This window comes from Perca fluviatilis, chromosome 21 (assembly GCF_010015445.1).
Source record: "Perca fluviatilis chromosome 21, GENO_Pfluv_1.0, whole genome shotgun sequence".
Lineage (NCBI taxonomy): Eukaryota > Metazoa > Chordata > Actinopteri > Perciformes > Percidae > Perca > Perca fluviatilis.
This window is the reverse complement of record NC_053132.1, coordinates 8186738-8211942: the sequence shown is the minus strand read 5'-3', so window position 1 is coordinate 8211942 and position 25205 is coordinate 8186738. Positions and strand designations below refer to the sequence as shown.

Here is a 25205-nt window from a genome sequence, read left to right as displayed (position 1 = left end):
TAACAAATTAACAAAACTTAGAAATAAACTTTGTTAAAAAAAAAAAAACAGGGGTTATACCCAAAAGAAGACTATAGGGAACAAGCTATGAAAAGTTTGTTTATGTTTTGCTCTAAAATGTACAGTACTCGACCCTCTAGTAGTACAGTAGGTCACTCAGACAATGATTGGAAAAAAAAGGGAAGCAATAATTCCTGACAATAATATGGGAGAACTGCTTTTGACTGGCTATTCTGATGAGACATTGTTTTGTTTAAACTTGCAGAGTCCACGAGGCTTGAAAGAGGAAGTCTGGTTTATTGGCCAATTGTTCAACCTTCACTTCCTTCTACATGGGGCACCATGAGCCTGTCTTTCAGACAGCAGGCACAGCACTTTGTAGCTATATTTGTAGAGGTTTTTGGGGCTAGGGTTAATCTCAAATTAGGTTTGAGGCCTGTGGTTAACTCTGGTGTTTAATACTGCTACATCTATGCTTGTCGATTGTTTCAGAAGTTCCAGTGTGTGTCACGGCTGTGGTCAATCAATACTTCCTGGAGCATCCAAAACATTTCACATGCAGTGCCTGGACAGAGTATAGCTTGCCATTCAAATGTGCTTTGGAAAAACCTTGAAAAGATTATACTGTTGCGTCAGATTTTTGAGATTCTGGTGAAGGATGTATTTTAAGTCCCTGCAGAGTTGCGTTTATATTTAGTTTGTTTGACTTGAAGGATGGAAGTGGATATTTAAAGGTGCTCAAAGCGATGTTGGGTGACGTTACTTCTTGTTGACGTTCAAAGTATTTTCAAACAAAACAAAGACCTCCTCATCCCGTTCCCTCCCTTCTGTGCTTCAGCGCACTACCCCCCCCCCCCCAAAAAAAAATCCTTCTTGTTCCCGTTATTGGCTGAACACTGGAACACGGTTTGTGTATGTTTGCATGGTCCAGGTTGGACCACTTTGTTTTTGTTGCCGTGTGTGGACCCTAGGCTGTCTACAGAGACCGCATTTTTTTTACAGTGTGTTTGGGGGACCGGCAGCTCGTGGATAGTGAGGAGATGTTTGCTGTATGTGACAAAAAATGTTGTAGCCTAAAAAACGCGTGACATCGCTTAGAGTACCTTTAATCACATACAGTGCCTTGCGAAAGTATTCGGCCCCCTTGAACGTTTCGACCTTTTGCCACATTTCAGGCCTCAAACATAAAGATATAAAACTGTAATTTTTTGTGAAGAATCAACAACAAGTGGGTCCCAATTATGAAGTGGAACGAAATTCATTGGCTATTTCAAACTTTTTTAACAAATAAAAAACTGAAAAAGTGGGCGTGCAAAATTATTCAGCCCCTTTACTTTCAGTGCAGCAAACTCTCTCCAGAAGTTCGAGTGAGGATCTCTGAATGATCCAATGTTGACCTAAATGACTAATGATGATAAATAGAATCCAGCTGTGTGTAATCAAGTCTCCGTATAAATGCACCTGCTCTGTGATAGTCTCAGAGGTCCGTTTAAAGCGCAAGAGAGCATCATGAAGAACAAGGAAACACACCAGGCAGGTCCGAGATACTGGTGTGGAGAAGTTTAAAGCCCGGGTTTGGATACAAAAAGATTTCCCAAGCTTTAAACATCCCAAGGAGCACTGTGCAAGCGATAATATTGAAATGGAAGGAGTATCAGACCACTACAAATCGAAGACCCGGCCGTCCCTCTAAACTTTCAGCTCATACAATGAGAAGACTGATCAGAGATGCAGTCAAGAGGCCCATGATCACTCTGGATGAACTGCAGAGATCTACAGCTGAGGGTGGGAGACTCTGTCCATAGGACAACAATCAGTCGTTATACTGCACAAATCTGGCCTTTATGGAAGAGTGGCAAGAAGAAAGCCATTTCTTAAAGATATCCATAAAAGTGTCGTTTAAAGTTTGCCAAAAGCCACCTGGGAGACACACCAAACATGTGGAAGAAGGTGCTGTGGTCAGATGAAACCAAAATCGAACTTTTTGGCAACAATGCAAAACGTTATGTTTGGCGTAAAAGCAACACAGCTCATCACCCTGAACGCACCATCCCCACTGTCAAACATGGTGGTGGCAGCATCATGGTTTGGGCCTGCTTTTCTTCAGCAGGGACAGGGAAGATGGTTAAAATTGATGGGAAGATGGATGGAGCCAAATACAGGACCATTCTGGAAGAAAACCTGATGGAGTCTGCAAAAGACCTGAGACTGGGACGGAGATTTGTCTTCCAACAAGACAATGATCCAAAACATAAAGCAAAATCTACAATGGAATGGTTCACAAATAAACATATCCAGGTGTTAGAATGGCCAAGTCAAAGTCCAGACCTGAATCCAATCGAGAATCTGTGGAAAGAACTGAAAACTGCTGTTCACAAACGCTCTCCATCCAACCTCACTGAGCTCGAGCTGTTTTGCAAGGAGGAATGGGCAAAAATGTCAGTCTCTCGATGTGCAAAACTGATAGAGACATACCCCAAGCGACTTACAGCTGTAATCGCAGCAAAAGGTGGCGCTACAAAGTATTAACTTAAGGGGGCTGAATAATTTTGCACGCCCAATATTTCAGTTTTTTATTTGTTTAAAAGGTTTGAAATATCCAATGAATTTCGTTCCACTTCATGATTGTGTCCCACTTGTTGTTGATTCTTCACAAAAAATTACAGTTTTATATCTTTATGTTTGAGGCCTGAAATGTGGCAAAAGGTCGAAAAGTTCAAGGGGGCCGAATACTTTCGCAAGGCACTGTAATTCTTTTTGTGTTTAGATTTTGAGCAATGTTTTCGAGCATGATTTCCATCCTTCAGCGCAGAGCTGACAACTCTCTGCCCTCAGCAATGCATGAAGCAGCAATCTGCTTGATTACTTAACCACATTAGTGCTCATCCAATCCAACAATGGAGTACCAAATTGGGGCCCAAATCACGCCACAAAGCACACAGTTGAGCTATTGAATCAATCTGGCTCCACCTCCTCTTACATCACACTCCTCATGGCCCAGAATCCAGGATAACTCCAGAAATGCCCAACGTGGAATCCATCAGCTTATCACATTCTCATCTTTGCACTTCAGGCCAGGTTTTCATGCCGATGTGCAAAACCAACCAATGTGTCCCACTCTTAGTCTGTAGGTGAAGTGTTTTCTGTGTAGGAGGGGAATTGTCTAACTACCAGATGTTGCAATGCTCTCTGAAGCAGCTTTAAATGGAAACTCCGCTCTTTTGCAAGGGTGCCACCTTGACATTTGCAGGTGGAAGTAAATATCAGTCAGCATGCAAACAAACTGAAAACCAAAGTATTCAGTTCTTCAGCTGCGATTTTTGGGTTCTTGGAAGCTTCTGCTCTGCACTAATAACTGCAGCAAAGCACCATAATATTCAAAGTTGGATGTACTGAATGATAGGCTCACTGTGATTAAGCACGTCATTACAACTGCACAAAAACATTTTACAAATAGTAATGACAGAGAAGACATTCCCGTGCATATGAGTCATGCAACTCTTGACAAAGCAAGCTGTATTGCTACATTACTTTTTTAGATCAATATTGCAACGTGTCTAAGAGACACAAACTGAAGTCAAGAAAAATGCTGACTTTTTGCTTTTTCTTTTCTTGCTTTGCATGCTGGGTGTGAGCCTTACTCAACAATCCCGTACCCAATAATCATAATGTTTATAAACATATTCTTAAGCCTGCCTTAGCATCAGTTTGTGCCTCTCGTGTGTCACCATTATGTCTGAGTCACAGAGGTAAGCGTCAGTTTTTTCTGAAAACTTAATAGCCAGCAATCTTAAAAAAACCAAGAACCTCATTTAACAACACAACCTTCTGTTTCCAGAATCATCAAAAGACTCTTCTGATCGTCTGGATGAAAAAATATTCAGTCTGTTGAACAATAAAAAATATTTTCAACCCGTTTTCCAAGCTGTGACTGTATTCATTTGTACAACGTTAGCCAAAATTAAACGTTTTTTCAACAGCTTGCATTTTACAAATGAGCAAAGACATAATGTCAAATCTGGCTGCCTGGTTTAGGAAATAAAGCTGCAACTTGAGAAATGGGTTAAAAAGATTTGTTATCGTGCAACAGAATATTTTATTTATTTTAGAAGAGCGTTTGAGGATTCTGGAAATACCTTCAGAACAGCCATAAATGATGTTAAACAACCATTTAGCTCTGTGACTCAAATGAAATGGTAATAAATGAGAGGCACAAACTATAATACTGTCACATCGTACATGAGCTGCATACAGAACATTCACTTCAGGTGAAACGTGCACAAACCTGTGTGACTGCTTCTAAAAGCTCAACCTGAGACAGAATGAATCTCATTCTTGCAAGGTTTCTGGTTAAATAGCAAAACACATTGTTGATCCCAGCTATACAATATGACCAATGAATGTAAAAATGAAAGGCTGGTCCTGAAAGCTACATGCACCTGTTCTTAGAACATGTGTTCTGTCAAGCAGGCATGTACGAGACACTCTCACACTACCTGTTGGAGCAGTTTCTTGACCTATGATTTGGTCCATTTCGCAGAGCACTGTACTCTTCACTGTACTCTTGCTCTCGAGCGATAGTTCCTCCAGTTCCTCTCAAGATACGGATGAATGGCCTGAGCTGTTTTGGCTGTACTAAATGCCAAAATATCACATTGGCAGGGCTGTGTGATGTGATGTGCACAAGAAGACAAAGCAGAGGGTCACTTTTCTTTAAGTTGCCAAAGATCAATGGGCCATTGGGGGCCCCTTGTGTAAATGATCTAAACTTTAAGTGATAAAGATTTATTGGACATGTCCTGTTCAATATTCATTGTGGAGCTTAAGAGATTCTTGCAAAGAGTGCGGACACACACTGGTAGCACAGACAGCTACAATAAATACTGTACCATAATGTAAAGGCTCCACATAACAATAAGAAGAGCGTCACCATAAAACAAAACAGGCCTGAATATGCATTTCAAGTATGCCTTTCTACAAGCTGTAATGTTAACTACAACCAATCCCAACTGGATTTGTCATCCACTTAGCAAACTTAACATCCCATTAGAGGCCAAAGACATACCCTCGATATTAAGTGACCTACATTTGGGGCTAATTGCAAGTTCTGAACATTACATATGCACACACACAGGCCAACTGCATGGCAGGACTGGCACTAAAAGCTCTAAAGCCCTGCTTGTTGGGAGTCAGGCCAGGCCTCCTCACATCACCATGGAGATGGCCCTCCATTGTGGGGTGAGAATTAATGCACTTGAGGGGTCCTGACACGTCTGCAGTCCTGGGGCTCATTCAGGCTTCAGAAAAAAACCCTAACTTAAACATTCAGGTTTTCATATATCTTATTGGGTTAAATTAAAACAGAACAAAAAGTCCCATTAAAATCCACTTTCAAATAAAGGGAACCCCCCCCCCCAACACCAAAAAAATAAAAAAATTAATTTAAAAAAAACTCCCACATACAGCAACAAACTGCTGCTGGTAATTACAGTGTTATGATGTACACACATTCACTGGGTATACTGGGAGAGGCCACACACACACACACACACACACACAGACGCAGAGTAGAAACACTTTCTCGTTCACAGTCTCACCGTAAACCCTGCAACAGGTGCAAAAACAAGTGCAGTGAAACTTACGTGAAACGAAAGTTCTGTTGTCGTTTTGTATTCAGCCAACTATACATCCATCCGTCAGGGAAGTAGGTTACACCAGCTGTATATATATACACACATATATATTTCGCAAATGTTTCATCGGTTCCCAGCGGTGTGGTTAGTCATAATTCCCAGGATCGTCATCGGTGCTGGGGGAAACCAGGTAGCAGCCGCTGGAGGTTAGGGAGTGGCTGGCAGATTAACGCTTTCCTTTCCTGGGGAGGGGAGACGCCTCCCAGCCGACACTAACCTGTTTGGAACCTGTTCTCGAGTTACGTTGACTGTACGCAGCATTTCACAAGCATTCAGAACTGATAACAAAACCTCCTCTAATCTAAACCCCACTCTACAAGGCTCCAGCTCTTCGTTGAACAACTCACCAATTCAATCAATAACATGGGCAGTGACACTGTAAACTATACACACCTAGTAAAAAGTGACTCACTCCAGACCAGAAGAAAAACGGAGATCCTGAATCAGCTGCTTTGACTGAGCTATTCAAAAAAACACCACCTCTTCTCGTCTATTGAAATGGCATGAAGGGGATGACCGGTCATTCATATGCTGATGAGCTGGCACAGATAACGTTAGGCTACTGTGAACTCAACCAACACGGTATTCCAAGTCTGGTTCTTCACTGCAAAAAAAAGTGTCCAAATCAACAAGTGATTCAGTCTAAATGTCTCTAAAAAATCGAATCGAATCGAAAAGTTCTGGAAAGTATCCGAAGAAGCCAATTTGCTCAAGTAGCCTACGAACTTAAAAGAGATTTTACACATTTTACTTTTTTCTCCACTACAGGTAGGCCTATCTGAGAGCTATAGTACATACTTTCAGATTACAGTAAGACACAGAAAACTGTTTCCAAATGATTCCTTGTTAGGATTAAAGGTCCCATGACATGCTGCTTTTTGGATGCCTTAGTGGTCCCCTAATACTGTATCTGAAGTATCTTTTATATAGACCTTAGTGGTCCCCTAATACTGTATCTGAAGTCTCTTTTATATAGGCCTTAGTGGTCCCCTAATACTGTATCTGAAGTATCTTTTATATAGACCTTAGTGGTCCCCTAATACTGTATCTGAAGTCTCTTTTATATAGACCTTAGTGGTCCCCTAATACTGTATCTGAAGTCTCTTTTATATAGGCCTTAGTGGTCCCCTAATACTGTATCTGAAGTATCTTTTATATAGGCCTTAGTGGTCCCCTAATACTGTATCTGAAGTCTCTTTTATATGGGCCTTAGTGGTCCCCTAATACTGTATCTGAAGTATCTTTTATATAGACCTTAGTGGTCCCCTAATACTGTATCTGAAGTCTCTTTTATATAGACCTTAGTGGTTTCCTAATACTGTATCTGAAGTCTCTTTTATATAGACCTTAGTGGTCCCCTAATACTGTATCTGAAGTCTCTTTTATATAGACCTTAGTGGTCCCCTAATACTGTATCTGAAGTCTCTTTTATATAGACCTTAGTGGTCCCCTAATACTGTATCTGAAGTCTCTTTTATATAGACCTTAGTGGTCCTCTAATACTGTATCTGAAGTCTCTTTTCTCGAAATTCAGCCTTGGTGCAGAATTACAGCCACTAGAGCCAGTCCCACAATGAGCTTTCCTTAGGATGTGCCATTTATGTGTCTGTCGCTATTGAGGAGGAGAGAGGGGGGGCAAGGTGGAGGGAGGGGGTGTGGCCTTGACCAACTGCCACAAAGCCATGATGTCTCTCTCTTTGTCATGGGTGGACCAAATTCTCTGGGCGGGCAAAGCAGAGAAAGGGGAGGTAACCTCGCTCCTTATGACCTCATAAGGAGAAGATTCCAGATCGGCCCATCTGAGCTTTCATTTTCTCAAAGGCAGAGCAGGATACCCAGGGCTCGGTTTACACCTATAGCCATTTCTAGCCACTGGGGGACCATAGGCAGGCTGGGGGGACTCATATTAATGTTAAAAAAACTCATAAAGTGAAATTTTCATGCCATGGGACCTTTAAACTACCCAACATATGACTAATATATTAATTACATTTAACTATATAGAGTAATTTAGATTAGCTCCACTTTGACCAACCACAACAGTAAAATGCTGATTACATGCTGATAATACTACTAATAATAATAATCTGAAAATTAAATATGCACTGACCATGATAAGTAGGCCTACTTATATTTGTGATACTTTGTGTAAATTCTTTTGCTAATATTCTTTTCTTTTGCTCAAGTTTCGAATGAAGGATTTGTTTGAAATTACAATTCACGTTATCACCAAAATATTAAACTTGACATGTGTTCTTCATCATTTCCACCCACTTTAAAATGCATGGAACCCTGCAGTGTTAGCAGAATACTGAGAACAGGAAGTGAAATAATAAAGGCTTTATAAGACAGTAAGTTAAGGTGGGCTGAGATTTCAGCTGCAGCCCTGTGCACATCAACAAAGAGCAGGGGTCTCTTCCTTTTTGTCATAAGACCCCTTAAAATGAAGCAGTGTCAACAACGTTGCATGTGTCGCTGGCTAGTAAGAAATTCAGTTTTATGAAACAATTCAAAGATAAGAGAAAAAATCTGATGGCATAACATCGTTTCCCATCTTTCTTATTCTGTTAGAAACAGGTGACTAATAATGTGACTCTTTAAACCAACTGCCCGCATCAGTGATTATTTAGATGTGTCCTTTTACTTATGAATACTTATGCAAACAAGGAATGTGTATTTTATATTTGTAACAAATTCAGATCTTTGCAGAGATGTTTTTGCTTTATTTACATTAAAGGGTCTTTTTTTTTTTTTACTGTGGATCGCTGTCAAAAGGCCACTTTAAATCTTTTTACAATAGGCCTATACAACAGTGCCCTCTCTTGGCTGTAAAATGACAGTGACACATGTCATGAGACTACAGAATGATGGCTGAAAAACCTTACCTGCTCAACGGGAGGCCCATCTGTAGAGGAAGTTGTTCCTGCAGTTTGATTTGAATTCTGCAGCTCAAACGTCAATGTGTCATTTGAGGCAACAGGACTAGGAGGCTCAGGAAACGTGTCAAATTCTGGGATGTTCAGCTCTGGTATGGTGTCATATATTGGTGAATCAGGGGGTAAAGGGAAGTCCATATCCTCATTGTGTAGAAAAGTCTGTGGTTGGTTGACTTCATCATCCTTCAGTGGCTGTTTTTGTCCGTTTTTGACCTTTGGCACATGATGAGATTTTGCGTACAGTTGCATGTTGTCAGTATTCAGAGGTGCAGAGGTAATTGAAAAGCCTGTTGTTGAATCATGTGTCTTTATTTTATCCTGGCTGTCTGCAAAGCTGCTGGTTGTTTGTCCTTCATCCAGAGTCTCGCTGGGCTTCACATCTGGTATGTTCTCACAGAAACCAAAAGTGGAGAAGCGGTGTGTCTCTCTTGAAGCGCCCAGAGCTGATACACGATTCCCTGCTGTCGCTTTACGTGGTGTTATGTGAGCCATATCCCCTGGCTTACTGTTAGTCACACACTCGGGTGATTTCAAGCTATTAGGACCAGGAGGGTTTTCAGTAAGTGATAGGAGCTCCTTCACATACTGCGCAGGGATATAAAAGGGTCTGCTGTGCTGGTCTTTGCGAACGTGCCACCAGTGCTCATTAGTCTTGGAGACCAGGATGTAACTTTCATTAGGCTTGATGGACACGAGGCGACCATCCTTCGCTGTGTACTCAAATTCATACTGCACAGACACCAGCTCCATGCTCCGGTGCACCCGTGTGTCCTCTGCGTTACTGTGGATACAGTGTTAACATCTCGGAGCTGCAAATAGAGGAAATGTGAAGTTGGTGTGGCTTTTTTAAAAAAAGGTAGTCATTATAAATGTCAGTCAGTGGCTCATGGTTCATTATCACGCACTCCCACCGATAGTGTCATGGACAGATTAAGAGACAATGGACCCCTGGACACAGACATGTAAATGCCGCCACCACACACACACACCTCTGAAAATGACTCTCTGTTTAGTGTCTGTTAGTGGTCATTTTGTGTCGCTCGTAGTCATTTCGCATAATTCTGCGTCTGTTTGTAGTTGTTTGGGGTCTCTCTGTGATCATTTTGCATTTCTGTAGTTGTTTTGCATGTCTTTGATAACATAAAATAGAACCATATTTATCCCAGGGGAATTTGTTGAGCAGCAGCTGCAGTACAAAGTAGAAAAAAAGTGCAAATCTAAGATGTCATTAGTAGTCATTTTGTGTGTCTTTGTGGTCATTTTTTTGTCATTTTGAAGTTGTTTGATTGACATTCAAAACAAGAAATGTTAAAAGTCACTTCAAACTGAGGCTCTGGCTCAGGGCCCCCCACCTCCCCCCCCCATGACTTGGGCCCCTGTGACCGGTAGCCCATCCAGTAATGGTTAGTGTTTGATATTACACAAGAATGCGGATTTATAAGAAAGGTTAATGCAGCCTATATTTCTGTGCACAGGAATAGACAGGAAGTTGCTTTTATTTGCTGCAAAAGGCCTACTGAACTTACTTACAGACCTCCAGAGCAGCAGACTGAACACTGCTTCGCCACAAAACAGGAAGTCTGCACCAGCCTCGGCTCAGCGGCAGTGCGATGTCATCTGGCAATCTCAGCTCGCTTTAGCAGGCATGGTTTTCATCCATAATTACTGTATCAGTATTTACAGCTCTTTGTTGTCTCCTACAGCACACATATCACATAGAAACAACAGTGTGTCATGTTAGCAGCTATTTCACATGCAAGAGTTTTAATTATTACATGTCATTCAGCTCACACTTTTATCCAAAGCGACTTACAATTGATATATATGTCTGAGGTTGCATGCCTCTGGAGCAACTAAGGGTTAAGTGCCTTGCTCAGTGACACATTGGTTGATGTATTGCAGTGAGAATTGAACCCAGATCTCCCACACCAAAGGTATGTGTCACATCCACTGCGCCATCACCACCCTTATGTGTTTTTGTTGCAGCAATATTGTTAAATCAAAACATTTACATTTTATTTAGAACAAATGTGAGTGAACGTATACGTGTTAAAAAAACAACATGTGCATTGTAAAAGTCATAGATAAATGAAAAAAATAAAATACAGAAAATAAAAAGTTAACCAAAAGGGGGAATATGACTTAACTTAAGCTCAATTACTAATTTCCAAGTCAGACTTTACTCACGATATCCTGTTGAATTTGACAATTCACAGTAAGTCAGTGCAACATAACATGAACCAGAATACACTTTCATGCTAAAAAAGCAGACTCAACAATGACAGAAATCACATCCTGGACTTGTATACCCTGAGGCTACGGTGTGGGATAATATTTTCGTCTACTTGCCGGATTTTGTTTCCAAAAATTCCCCGTCATTAGATGTCTCTCGAACAACCTTGAAGCAGTTTGGTATCTACAAAGCCGGAGTAGAGCTCATACTGCTGCCTACATGTACTGTCTCTGCACGCCTACCCCACTTTTGTTTCCTGTTCTGTGTTTCTCTATCGAAAGAGGCAACCAGTGATCCATTACAGCACTAAAGCCACAAGAAATGGGAAGTCTAACTTTAACCATACTTCCCAACAGTTTCTTGATATGTGTGCGTTCTTTTTATGGCACCTCACTGACAGGGAGTGGACTGGAAAGAGTGGCGATGCGGTGATTCATTTTGACATTACAACACAGCAATACAAAAATGTAACAAATGTTGCATGGTGACAATAAAACATGTATACAATAATTTGTAATTATTAGAAGCAGAATGATAATAGGCACACAAAAGAATTTAAAGTTAAATAAGATGTGATAACTTGACCGTAAAACAAGACCAATTTTCATTAATTGTATTTGCATATGTATTTATTACTGCATGTCAGCTGAGCGCACTGCTTGACCATATTTGGTGCATGTGTATGCCCTCTGCTGGATTCTTACGGCAATTACAATCAAACATGCGTTTTTATATCAAGATGACAGAAACTCTTGCAATAAATGTACAGTGTGCCGATATATATCAGAAAAGTATTTTTTTTCACAAATTATGATACGGTATTACATTCATGGTTTTTCATTTTAGACAGCAATACACCCCAATACAAAATCCAGTAATTAAAATAATTACATCGATAGATAGATAGATAGATAGATAGATAGATAGATAGATAGATAGATAGATAGATAGATAGATAGATAGATAGATAGATAGATACTTTATTCATCCCGAGGGAAATTTTAGGCATCCAGTATCTTAGACAACTATAGATAAAAAGTTTGCAAATGAAACAAAGTCGTTAAGACTAAAAAGACACGTAACAGACGGAGCTAGTGAAAAAGACTGCCACTCTGGGCGGCGCCTGCGCACAACAACAACAACAACAACAACAACATAGCCTGTACTTGTGTCGAGAATTCTAGAACGTATGAAAGTTCATTTGCGCAACCTCCACAAGAACACTGCGTCAAATACACTCCATCCTTTCTTCACACGGAATCAACTTCTGTTGTGCCCTCCCAGTGTGTCAATTTCTCGTGACGCCACAGACTTTTATCTTTAAAATCGTACCTTACTGCACTGAGTCTATGCTTAGTGGCAACATTTCCGGAATTTCATTTGTTTTTCACATGAGTAGGAAGCCCCGCACTAGGCAGGGCATCAAAAAATTAGATTGAACTCATATTGTTCCTCTCCACGGAAATCTTTAGTAAAAGGCGAAAGATTTATACGATCTGAAGAGAAACATGAGTGTACTGACTTCTAATGGTTGCTGGAGAGGTGGTCACTTCCCGACATACACCTTACGGTAACGGTGGCAGTGCGCCGATAAAACTAGACCTAACAGTTTATGTCGTCTATAATCTATTTATGTGAATACACAATAGATTACAAAATACTGATTTAGATAAACGTGTTTAATCTAATTCTAAACGATAGATTTAGCAAGCATTTGAAATATTGCGCGCAGTGCATGATGGGTAGTGGTACGTTGTTCCCGGTGACATACCGCAATAGTAAAGTTTTTGCTAGCTCCCGAACTTAACAAAATGAACCCAATTGTCACACTCGTTAATAACTAGCTTAACCGTGAAAATAAAAACAGGGAAATACAGACAAAAGGGAATAAAATACCACAACAGGGCTTAAAAAACCATACGCATGCGCTTTACACCCATTGGCGTAAAAAAAAATAAATAAATCGAGAGGATTATCTCCTGCTACTTCCGTCTTCGCACAGGAAGCTTTCCAGTAGAGATGTAGGCATGGTTCTACCCTTAATACTGTCTACGGTTCTACCATGGGTTCTACCCATTGACATATATATAAGGTTCTACCCCACGTATGTCGTCGTGAAATGACAAAAATTCTGCGAAGTTACCTTTTAATTTGCGTTAAAATTAAGTCTGTCCACGAAGCCTTTAACCGTTAAAACAGATCATAAAGTGAAGACTTGTAAAGAGTACTCCATTAACGATAGTGTACAGAACATTTTGTTCATCAAACAGGTCTCCATACCTTTTGTTATATTACAAAATGTAGTTTTTTTCTTTCTAATTTCAATTCTCTTTTATCTTAAAAAAATTACAATCGGATAAGGAAAACCACCCTGTGGTTGTTGAACTAAACACAACTCCTGTCAATACTAAGGGCTCACAAGTTGACATTACTTTTTTGTAAGGGTTCACAAGCCAAAAGACCTTTACTATTCTCCTCAAATAAGGGCTATATTATTGCAGGAAACAAAGGCCTATTAGGTTATAATCCCTCATAAAACATTGCTGAACAACGGTGGGTGTCTTATAAACAAAGTGTAACTGCAGTGATATCAGACAGTACCAGTTTCCCCACCTCTTTAAATAAAGGAACACCTTCAGGCATGTTTCTAAATTCTCAATTATCTTTATGATGATGTCACATGTAGTGAAGTCTTGAGTTGCACACACATAGCAGGCCTATAAATGTCCAAAAAACATTTTGGTCTAAATTCTCACATAACAAGACTGCAAATGGTTGGTGCCTCATATTAGTGTTTGGTAACAATCCCTACAGTGTTAAGGATCAGCACTTACAGTGTAGACTTCCTTAACCCTTTACTCATGAGTGGCAGAAACAACTTTATATTTAAGTTTTGTGGCCTGGTAAAAAAAAAAAAAATACATTTGGATAAAGTCCATTTTCCTATAAAGCCACTGGATTGTTATAATCTGTTGTGCAGTTTGGACAGTCTTCTTTGTGGTTTGACAGGTAATCCGTCTCATAAAAAGGCATCACATCCCATTGACGAGGTTTATTTGTGGTAATGCCACAAATTCTTTGTACAATTTGAAAAATTACAAAAGTGAACTGATAATATGGTTACCACTGCATCATTTCCTTATGATTACAGTCCAGAAAATATGAAACAATGTTAGAAGTACAACAGACAAATGGCAGTTTTGTGCAAAAACATCAATACTGTACACATCAGAAAATACAGTTCTCAACATCAGACCGGCAGGGCATTCTGTGTAAATGTAAAAACAAATACAACAACGACTCAGCTCTGAAGAGGATTTCATGCAGTATAAATAGCACTCGAAACACATTAATGCAAGTTTATTTCATGTTCTTCATCTTAACATCAGAAATCTGAATCTCTGTGGTAAACCTTCCCTCCTGTTTTTTATTTTAAAATCAGGCTGATGTTACAGACAAATTAGCTAGCAGCAATAGGGCTCGGGCTGTACTCTAGACCAGGATTATGCTTGACTAACAGTTTAAAAGAGGGCACCCCATATTTAAAGCACACCATAAAAAGTTGTGAACTTGGTCCGTCTACATCCGACAGGACTGATTGGTTCCATTTATCTTTTGGTCATCTGTTCAAATATAAATATAGGTCAATATTCTAATATTTAAAAAAATAAGGCAGGTTTAAAAATGTTACTTCCCAGTGGGATTGGTCAGCCTATTGTGCATTTTTCACCGTCCACAAAGCCACATGTTGTGCAGTGGTTCATGTTCATGCACAGAAGGCTGGGCTGCACAAAGGGATTGTAAAACCGTCCATTTAAGAAAGTGTCTGTGTGCAGCTTCACCCAGCTCTATTCAGTTCATATGGCCTTGACATCGATAAGGTGGCCATGCTGGGCCCCTTGTCTTAGGGTCTTGATCCCTTGCAGCTTGCGGCCGTGAAGTGTGAAGCGAGACCAGGCAGCCAGCTGGAGCAGGGCACAGGTGATAGGCACAAACACCAACATGTAGAAGCAGCCCAGGCGTAGAGGCGGAGTCCCCGAGCCTGAGGCAACGTCAGGCACAGAAACCAGAGAGTCCTTCATGGGTTCCCGATCAAAAACATCATAACCTGGGGAAGAGAAATCCAACAGGAGAAAAAAAGTAATTCCTTCAATAATTAAACAAATCAAATATACAAATTGGTCATGGGTAATGGCTAATCTAGTAAATTAACAATAAAAACTCATAATAGGTTATATAAGTGCATAATTGGCACAAAATGTTTTTTTTTAAGTTTTCTTTCCATAGAGATCCATTTCCATTGAGAAATACTTTTATTTGCTTTCTTGATGAGAGTTAGATGAGAAAATGTATACCACTCTCATTGTACACTTAAAAACAAATAAAAAATAAAAAAGCTACAGCCAAAAGACAGTTCGCTTAGCTTATCATGAACTTATCATAAAGCCACATGAATGCAGAAACTTGTAGCAGCATTTGAAGCAAGGTCATTATGTAGACTTCATTATGGAGGCCCCAGTCGGAGTGTTTCTGTGTGTACCTGTGTAAACACACAGCAGCCAGGTGCCTATGAGAGGGGCGAATGTCTGGCCAGGTTTGGTCAACAAAGCAACCATCCCGAAGAGGAGAGCAGAGGCGGCCTGCTGACGTCGATTGACCACAAAGTCCTCATCCACCAGATCGGTAATAACCAGTTTCAGCAGCTTGCACGTCCCCTCCGTAAACACTCGGTTACTAGGAGGAAGAGAAGTGTCCAGTTACTGTCTCCAGCCCAAACAGTTGTGTAGTTTGTGAAAAAAAAACATCAATGACATTTTGATTTTAAAAAGATGTTTATCAAGAGTAGATCGCTCAGTTCTACTTTAGAGGATTCCTGTTAATTAAGGTGTGTCCATCATTCATAATGTTTCTATTTGTTGAGAGCAGAGAGCAGTCTCTTAGGAGGGGGTTAGTTTTTAATCAAGCCTGCTTAGGTGTGCCTTTGTTGTCAAATCCGCATTACACTGTGTGAAATACAGTAACAATTTATAACTTGCGGCGGATAGGTTTCTGTATCAGCTCAGCCTTAAGGTTTGAGAGAACGAACCAAAAGCATTCACAAACTGTTGACAACTACCACGACTTTGACAAACATGACTAACCACACACACACACACACACACACACACACACACACACACACACACACACACACACACACACACACACACACACACACACACACACACACACACACACACACACACACACACACACACACACACACACACACACACACACACACACACTTCATCAGGGCGCTAGGGACTAGAGAGAGATTAGGAATCCTGTTTTCAACTATTATTTAGACATTAATAATGGAATAACATGACAAACTAGCTACCTAAATGAAAACCTGGAAGTTGCTCAGCGTCTTCTTTGAATCTGCAATGTAGATTTGCTCTTTATTTACCTTATATTGTTATTCTGTTTCTCCATATTCTCAATTCACTGTTGTTTTTTCAGTATACTCTGTTCTACAACATGTATGGTCTGTCTTTCCTGGACGAGGGATCCCTGCTCTGTGTTCTCTCCTTTTATTCCAGTTTAAAAGGAGTTAACTACAACCAAAATCTTTTTTTGATTTAATGCTCATGAGGCTAGGTAAACGCATCCTTATCCGAATTGAGGGTCTATGGATAGAAAGTGTATGCCGTTACAGATTTAAGGCGTATGATTTTTTTCTCGTTCTCATGAGTGAAAGAGGCATAAACTGGAGCAAAGTTTATCTTTCCCGGGAACAAAAAGGTCTCGTAGCACAGAAAAGTTAACACAATATTTGGATACAACATGTAACGAATGTCAAGTTGACCTTGGAAACAGGCCGCAACAGAAAGAGTCCTTGACAAGTCCTTATGAATGTGAGGCATGGAACGACATGTGTTGCTGCGTGTTTGTGTATTCAGTGATGAAAAATAATGAACGAAAACAAGCCAACAAAAAAAACAGGCGGTCACACATCGGATCCCTGATGCGTGTGCTGATGTGCGTGGCCATACCTAGCAATGAAGATGCACAGCAGATAAATGTGGTCAGCCCCTGCCAAGAGCATAGCCACACTAAGTCCCAGTTTGAGCATAAATAGCCAGCGGATAACCTGGTAAACCCCATAACGCTGGCACAGTGTCAGGAAATACAAGTTGTTCAGGTGGGGGGCAATGAAAGAGATGCCTGCGTGGGAGCAAAAGCAGAACTGCATTAAAAAAAAAGACTAATCAGCAGAAAGAATAGTAACTGTAAACATAGCAAATAATAGCAAATAATATAGAAATATATTCCATTCTAGCCACAATAAGATCTGTTTCTAACAATTCAGCAGATGTATTTCAGAATACCACGTCATTGGTTTTCTGCCATCTTCATGATCTTTAAATCTGGGAGGATGATTGGATCAAAATATCATTCTGCATCAACATATTCATCTACTTATTGACAACTAAAATGTGATTGAAATATAAAAAAAGAAGCTTGTGCGTCACTAGCTTGCATGCTGGCAGTAATGGTATACCTTTAATCTGTGTTTTTCTCCATTCCGTATAACTTTCATCTCACAGTCAAACCCAGTACGTCGGTCTGAGCTCCAGTCCGATGACTGTACGTGCTAACTGTTCTCCATCATTCATTGTCTGTTTTCGCAACCCCTTAATGCACTCCATTATCTCTGTCATGCCCCATTGCATATTTGCACAGCTTCACCTACATTGCTATCAACGAGGACCACAATGGAAATACAATGGAATAAGTTTGTAACTTTCTTGTGTTATCCTCGACAGTTCTGATAAATGTACAATGTCACTGTGTTGGCATTTTGTTATGCATTTATTTCTGTTACTGTCTAATAAATCAATCAATTCTGTTTGCGTTCTTTTGCACTATTTATCCGCCCTGGTATACTCAACTGTTAATCCTCCCACCTTTGTACACCACAATTTGCACTAACTGTATATTGACTCTTCACTACATTCATCATTTATATAGACTGTCTATTCCGGTTTACTGTGTTATTACTGACCTATATCACTAACTAGATCACAATTTGCACTAACTGTGTATTGACTCTTCACTACATTTCAGCGTTTATATAGACTGTCTATTCATTTATATTGCCTTATAACTGTTAAACATCACACGTCACCGTTTTTTTAGTTTTTGTTCGACACTTCACTACATCTCAGCAGTGATACAGACTGTCTATTCATGTATACTGTGTTATTACCATATCACTTTCGCGTATCCATCGTCTTACTTACACCTCACTTTGCACCGGCTTTGTAATGCTTACTAAATCTGCACTTTATGTAGCCTATTGTATTCTGGATTCCTGTATTGTATTGAATGTGAAACTGTATGTTGTCCTGCACGCTTATGCTTTTCTTGGCCAGGTCGCCGTTGCAAATGAGAACCTGTTCTCAACGGCCTACCTGGTTAAATAAATACATTATCTAAAGAATACTCACACTCCTCTTGCTGTCAATTTCAAATCATGTGTGATTTCCTTAAACATTTAGTGTGTATTATGCTGTGCTAATTATTGCAGTATCTATTACTAACAAACTTGAATTAAGAAGACTTGAATTAAGAGAAATGTGCGAGTTATTTGTCCCTTACCGAGTAAGATTGAACCTGTAGAGGCAGAAACATTGTCAGACAGCAGATGTTCCAGGAAAAGAGGAAAGAAGTTGCTGTTGAAATGGCAGTGAAACACCTTTAGGGGAACAGAGACAACAATAAAAGTTAACCGAGTAGATCAAGTAATAAAACCCTGAGCGACGTTCCACAAAACATGTTTCCTTGAATGAGAAGCGATCTTTAGGTGCCTTTAAAAAAAAATAAAAAATTGACCCAAAACTAAGGACACATGATGAAATGCGAGAGAAAATAAGGATTTTCCAAAAGAGTGAAAGTGTCTGCCCACTTTATCTCTACTAGCACTTTCAGCAAATCTAATGTGATTAATAACTTACCTGAATAAGGTTCATTGACACAAACCACATGAAGTTCTTGTGTTTGGAGAGCTGCTTGAGGTACTGTCCAAGGGTGACAGCTTTTTCTGGGTGAGTAAGTGGAGCGTTTTCAACACTCAGCCTGTGACAGAGCGAAAGTAAACAAGAGAGAAGTGAGATGGAGAGAAAAAAAACAAAACATCAACACAGTCCAAAAGCCTGTCAACCAAAGTTATGGAGAATTTCAAGATCTTTAGAAAATCCTCACTCTTTGAGTGTCAGTGCCTCATCCTGTCTTGGACGGACTTCCTTTTGGAAACGATGCTGTAGCAACCGAGACACTAACAAAAAGCCCAAGATGGAAAAAGCTGAAAGAGTCACACAGAAGACGCGGAAGGAGTAGAAATCCTCCTTGTTCCAGAAGCAGTAAGACAGAAACACGGAAAACGAGCCCAAAGCGCTGAACACGGAGCAGTGGAAGTTGAGGCGTGTGCGATCGACGGCGGACACAGCGAGGTCAGCCAGCAGGGCGCTGTGGTGGAGGTCCACCATTGTGAGGAAACCATCGTACAGACACAGGCACAGCAGGAACTGCAGCCCCGGTCTGGCCCACGCCACCCAGAAAGCCAGGAAGGACAGAGCGAAGAGAGGGCCATTTGTGGAGAGGGCCTTCAGGCGCTTCAGCACCACCTCTGGAGTGGTGATCGAAGAGCCTGACCTGGGTGGAAAAACAAAAATCGGAGTAATTAGATATAAACACAACTTTTGCGATAATTAAAACGTTTTCCTGGTGCAACAACAAACAGATAGGGCCAAAAGACCTATATAAATACAGTAAAGCTATTTGAGTCTGTTCTGTTGCCAGAGGATATATTAGTGGTAACTGTAACATGGTTGATGTTATACAGTACAGGCCAAAAGTTTGGATACACCTTCTCATTCAAATGCGTTTCCTTTTTATTTTCATGACTATTTACATTGTAGATTCTCACTGAAGGCATCAAAAGTATGAATGAACACATATGGAATTATGTACTTAACAAAAAAAGTGTGAAATAACTGAAAACATGTCTTATATTTTAGATTCTTCAAAGTAGCCTTTTCTTTTTATAAGTTTTTTTTTTTTAAAGGAAACAATTCCACTAATTAACCCTGACAAAGCACACCTGTGAAGGTAAAACCATTTCAGGTGACTACCTCATGAAGCTCATTGAGAGAACACCAAGGGTTTGCAGGCTATCAAAAAAAGCAAAGGATGGCTACTTTGAAGAATCTAAAATATAAGACATGTTTTCAGTTATTTCACACTTTTTTGTTAAGTACATAATTCCATATGTGTTCATTCATAGTTTTGATGCCTTCAGTGAGAATCTACAATGTAAATAGTCATGAAAATAAAGAAACACATTGAATGAGAAGGTGTGTCCAAACTTTTGGCCTGTACTGTATGTAGAACCACCTGTGTAAATACAGAATCTGCAAACACCATGGACACAATAAAATATACTAAAACCATCATAAAAAAGGACAGAGTCACAGACAGTTTAATCAAAATGAAATGTAAACAGAGATGGCAACTTCACGTTTGACAGTCCTCACTCTGACGACGCGTTTACCTAGCCTCATGAGCATTACTGCAGCTGATAAAAGAGGTTCGGGGCAATGTGTGAAGGAACCACAGCGTTAGAAATCTGCAGTTTGTCTGGAACGCTAGGAGGGAATTGAGGGCTTATTCCTATTGAGACGTTGTCTGTCGCAGTCACATCCATGTTTAGGAAGCCCAATTTAGCAAAGTGTTGTTTTTCTCTGAGAAAAAGGAGAAAGAAAGAAGGATGGAGGCACTTACTGAGGAGAGCTGAGGAAGGCGCGATCACTCAGCCAGCCGAAGAGAGGGTCATTCAGACTGTTCCATAGAAGAAACACTGCCTGTGGACAGATAACAAGACAATAATGCTATTTAAAAATCAACAAATAAAAAGGAGGATGATGGTTTATCAATGAGCTAGAACGTGATATCACGCTTTAAGATAAGAAAACTAAGGGGAGGACTGTGGCTCTAAATAATTGTGATACTTACGTAGAGACTTCAGTAGCCATTACAATAATCCAATTATTATCAGGCAATTCTATTTTATTTTTTATTTAAGTACAGCTGGCCAATATACTACTACAATTTTATCTTACCTTTATTTATTCAGGGAAGGTTCACTGAGAGGAAGCCTCTTTTTTGCAGGGTTAAGGGCCTTGCTCAAGGGCACCTCAGTGGTGGTAATGATACACTATTTACAGAATGATAATGTAATAAATTAACTCCAAAGGGATTTTTGTGAAATCATGACCCACAGTTTTCTATAACTAAATAGAAATCATATACACTGTATAGCTAAGCTAGAAGAACATCTTCTGGTTACTGTGTGATGCTCATTTTTTCTGTAGAGCCCAGCCTCATTAAATGTTCTCCAGCCCAAATGGTTTTAAAGATGGAAAACTGTGGCTGAACATGGTGGCCACATACCAAAATGGATAGCAGGACTCACATACAGTCTTAAAAAAAAATATATAAAAAAAAAATAAAAATAAAAACAGTTGACACACAGCAACATCAAACTGGTAATTAGTGCTACATTTCCAGCCTGGACTACAAGTCAAAATGTACAGACACAGGTCTCTTGTCACTCACCTCTCCCACCCAGAAGGAGATTTTATCAATCTTGTAGACCGACACAAATGTCTCCACGTAGTAAAGGAGGAACACATTGTGGAGGATGGAGGTGAACAAGGCCAAAGAGCCGTAGAGCACTGCAGTAGAGACAACGCTTTGCCAGCAGCCCCAGGCGCTCCTGCCCATTCTTCTTTCTCAATCACTCTGCTCCGTCTTTTCTCTGTGCCAAGCTGCAATCATGTCACGGCCCGGCCGACCCAGGGTCACCACCTCATCATAGCCTGCAAAAAAAACACAGTGCAAGTGGATAAATCCACAGTTATTTTCAGATCAGTAGACAAGGGAAAAAAATTATTCTCTCACCCTGAAAGGAAAAGACATGATGTATAAGTGAGCACTCTACATCTGAATATGGTAAAGATATTTCTCAGCATTAGGCCTACTGGAAGTTACAGCAACGTCTCCACACGTCTCCGCCTCTGCACAGAGTTTGAGCAGACGAAAGCCGAGCTGTTTTCATAGCAATGGTACAGTAAGTAGTCATTAAAGTTAGTTAGGCTGTAAGCCACTGTTCCTTTCTCCTTTGGCCCACGCCCAGCCGTGGTCTGTGTAAAACTCAGTAATTTTCACGACCAATCTTCTGACATTCCACGTCACACGAAGCTGGTCTTCTTCACAGTGAAACGACAGAAGGAAAGTCATACGATCATCACATCATTCTTTTCAGGCAAAGTGCTTTCACTATGCTGTATTGTCCTAAGGTATCATATTCAAAATTGCATTCTGAGGCTGCTTTTTTTTTTTTTTAAGACAAAGCAAGCACTGGCTTGAAAAATCACACTTGTCTCCATGTCACAGCTCCTTGTAAATGTGTCTTTTGTCACGCCCCAACTGAGGAGACAGAGTTCCCCACAATGAAAGCAAATCCTGCATCGGTTTACATATTTTCAGGCTCATTTCAATTTCCTTCTTGAAGCCCCTGGTGCAGTCCCACACGTAACACCCTTAGGAAAAAAATTCAGGCTTCTTACTTCACACCTGACTCCCACAAGTTCAGGCTTGATCCTGCAAACATGCTCTCACATCTTCAGTTGGAAAAAAAACATAAAAGCTCACAATAACAAGCTCACAATAACAGTGTGTCAAGGCGATGTGATACTTTCTGTCGGAGTCAACCACAATGTAGCGTCTAAGCAAAGCTACAAAACCGCATATTCACATCAGGATCTCAGTGAGATAACAAACTTGGCAAATGCAACCTCCTTTGGAGTGCAACAAAAAGCTTTCCAACCTTGTTCCTATCAGATCCAAGCAGTGAAGTGGGATGACTCTCAGCTGGCTGCACCATATCACATCTCTAACATGTATCTTACAACAGCAGGACGTGGAAACTATAAACATCCAATTAATGTCCTCTCAGCCACAGCAGATAAAGAGTGATATCCACCTGTGGAGAGGTTTCTCGGCAGGGACTCTGTTCTATTCACTCCGATTGCCAAAAGATATGAACGCCAAATAAGGTTGACTGATCTTAAAACCGATTACCAGAACCCAATAAAAGGGGGCATCTCTCATCCCATTTATCAGAATCAAAATACTTCATTGATCCCCTCAGGGAAATTTTAAGTTTCAGTAGCTCAGTCAAATTTATGGCAAAAATAAGAGTAAGAATAAACTAGTCAATAAGTGTATAAAGTAACATAGCTAAAGTGCAAGAAATATCAAGTTAAGTAAAGTAAGATTAGGTTAGGTTAAAAAGATTGTGTTGCTATACAATGGATTGTAAGCCAGACAATGTTAGCAGGTTTTTAAACTGAATTGCATAGATCTGATACTGAAAGTACAGTTTAATTAGTCTGGATGTCTGACTTAGTAGTTCAAAGCAGAGAAGGGATGGAAGGTTTGCTTAAGACTTAATCCGCTGCTTATTAGTAAAATCCATGGAAATACCGGAATATATATTATTTGAATATTTTCTAATGTTTTGGGTTACTTTGTCAAAGGCCCCTTACACTACAGGATGGATTAGTGCCAAGCCATCTACCTGCCAATAATAACAAAAAACTAGGCTTCATCGACCATTTGTAAGGGTTCTTACAAATGTGACCTTTGCAACTATTGTGCTGATATAAAGGAATGCAAGCAATTCACATGACATACTAGGTGCCTGACATCAAAACATTCATTAACTGTAACTCTATGTTTGTGGTGTACAGTTTATACTGTAGGCTACCTGTGGTTGTTTTGTATATAGGCTAGACAAAGAGACAACTGAGGGACAAAGTCTTTGAGCATAAGTATGCAATTAGGAAAGCTAATTTGGATTACACTTAAGGCTAGTCTCTCATTGCCACACCTGTCTGCACAGCGCTGTACCCTATGGCTAAGCATTTTTTAAGAGTACATAGGCCATAACATTTATATATTGTTAATGTATTATTATCCCTTTCTTTCTTCTATATATCATGTAGAGCTATCTAGTGGTCATATTTACCATGTGTTACCTGTGAGTTTACGGTCTCCTTGCTCAGGTGTTTGAGATCATTTTCTATCTACTAAAGGTGGAACTGTGTGCTTAGGGCTAACTTGCACCCTAAGGAAGGCTGTTTGTGCTGCTACGTGTGGGTTTTTACTCAGCTCTATTTTAACATGTAGCCTACTAATCATTTCAATATTAGTCATCCAAATAAAGGCTTTTTGATTTAATGCCAGAAGAGTGCCTTGGACCTTTTCTTCTTTTTTGAACTTTTGTGTTCCCTTCCAAACACTCCGGACCTTTTTTCTTCTAAAGTAACGTAACAACTATCTAAGGTATCATTATTTATTCACTATCTGGTATGGTTATTGCCTAGCTAGCTAATGTTAATTAATAAGCTTGGACTAACATGACTACCAGTATCATATTCGACCATTAAAGCTACAACGAACACCCCACATGTTGCGTAGTCCGCTGTCTGATAATAGCAGCTGGCAAGATCGAATGTATGATATATTGTCTGATAATCTATTATTGAATTGGAGAACGTTGCCAACTAGCTAAGCTAGGCAGTTAGCACTAGCTAACCTTATTTAAATGCTAGCGTTAGCTAACGTAGCTGGATAACGAAAACAGGCTGCCGATCTGGAGATAAACATATTCACAACTTAATTCAAGTATATTCATAACAGAACAAGAGGGGAATATCACGTACCGACAAAAGACCTGTTAACCAAACTGAATAAATTGTGTTTTTCTCGATGGGAAGCTGACTTGTTGGCTCAGGCTCTTCCTCTCGTCAGCAGCAGCTGTGTGACTGGAGGCGGACACACCACGTCATGACAACTAAAGTCGGTTACTCACATCCGTGACGGCCGGAAAAAAAAAAAAACATCCGTGACTGCCGTGGTGGATTTGTGAAAGAGTTTCCCAGTAGCGATATTTCTTTTCCTACTATGGCCACGCCAAGACCCGCCCTTCAATAGCATTCACACACTACTATTGGCCAGGCGTCCATGCTTACATGTACAGGTCCTATCCTTTCTTGTACTCTCTATGGTCCTATCCTATGATCCTGTGTAGTCAAACAGATAATAGTCCGCCCTTTATATCTCTAATAAACAGTCCTAGTTAACAGCGCCACCCTGTGTCAATGTTACCAGAATCGGTTATCCCAGTTTGTAGCCTATTTGACCTATGTGATATGTGTCAACCAAGAGCTG

At 40.1% G+C, this 25205-nt stretch overlaps 2 protein-coding genes and 1 non-coding gene across 7 annotated transcripts in view; all 3 read right to left on the bottom strand.

The window, feature by feature from the left end:
• Window positions 1–10313, bottom strand: part of arhgap27 (Rho GTPase activating protein 27) — a 28002-nt gene extending 17689 nt beyond the window's left edge. The window contains exons 1-2 of one of the 5 annotated variants that reach the window (XM_039787863.1): window positions 10156–10313; window positions 8579–9438 (exon numbers count right to left, since the gene is read on the bottom strand). In XM_039787863.1, coding sequence (XP_039643797.1) covers window positions 8579–9379 — 801 coding nt within the window. In that variant the 5' untranslated portion in view covers window positions 9380–9438; window positions 10156–10313. The remainder of the gene's footprint in view (window positions 1–8578; window positions 9439–10155) is intronic. The other 4 variants (XM_039787864.1, XM_039787860.1, XM_039787861.1 and 1 more) reach the window with 4 other exon arrangements.
• A 1950-nt stretch (window positions 10314–12263) lies between these two features.
• LOC120551817 lies at window positions 12264–12378 on the bottom strand. The gene has a single exon (XR_005637922.1). It is a non-coding gene; the product is annotated as a U5 spliceosomal RNA (small nuclear RNA).
• A 1521-nt stretch (window positions 12379–13899) lies between these two features.
• mfsd13a (major facilitator superfamily domain containing 13A) lies at window positions 13900–24866 on the bottom strand. Its single transcript, XM_039787859.1, has 9 exons — window positions 24698–24866; window positions 21525–21787; window positions 20691–20770; window positions 19113–19562; window positions 18866–18986; window positions 18510–18606; window positions 16901–17072; window positions 15403–15596; window positions 13900–14970 (listed from the first exon to the last, which is right to left on the bottom strand). Exons 2-9 carry the CDS (start codon window positions 21690–21692, stop codon window positions 14720–14722), a joined length of 1533 nt encoding a protein of 510 aa, XP_039643793.1. The 5' UTR covers window positions 21693–21787; window positions 24698–24866; the 3' UTR covers window positions 13900–14719.
• Window positions 24867–25205: the final 339 nt, after the last annotated feature.

What these genes read in the sequence shown, in the direction of transcription:
- mfsd13a (XM_039787859.1), bottom strand. Translation starts at nt 21,692, where the DNA reads ATGGGCAGGAGCGCCTGGGGCTGCTGGCAAAGCGTTGTCTCTACTGCA. An exon ending in GAGGCACTGACACTCAAAGA is followed by an intron (nt 18,987 to 19,112) that starts GTGAGGATTTTC and finishes GCTCTGTCACAG; the next exon opens with GCTGAGTGTTGAAAACGCTC. An exon ending in CTGTGCATCTTCATTGCTAG is followed by an intron (nt 15,597 to 16,900) that starts GTATGGCCACGC and finishes TCTTCCTCCTAG; the next exon opens with TAACCGAGTGTTTACGGAGG.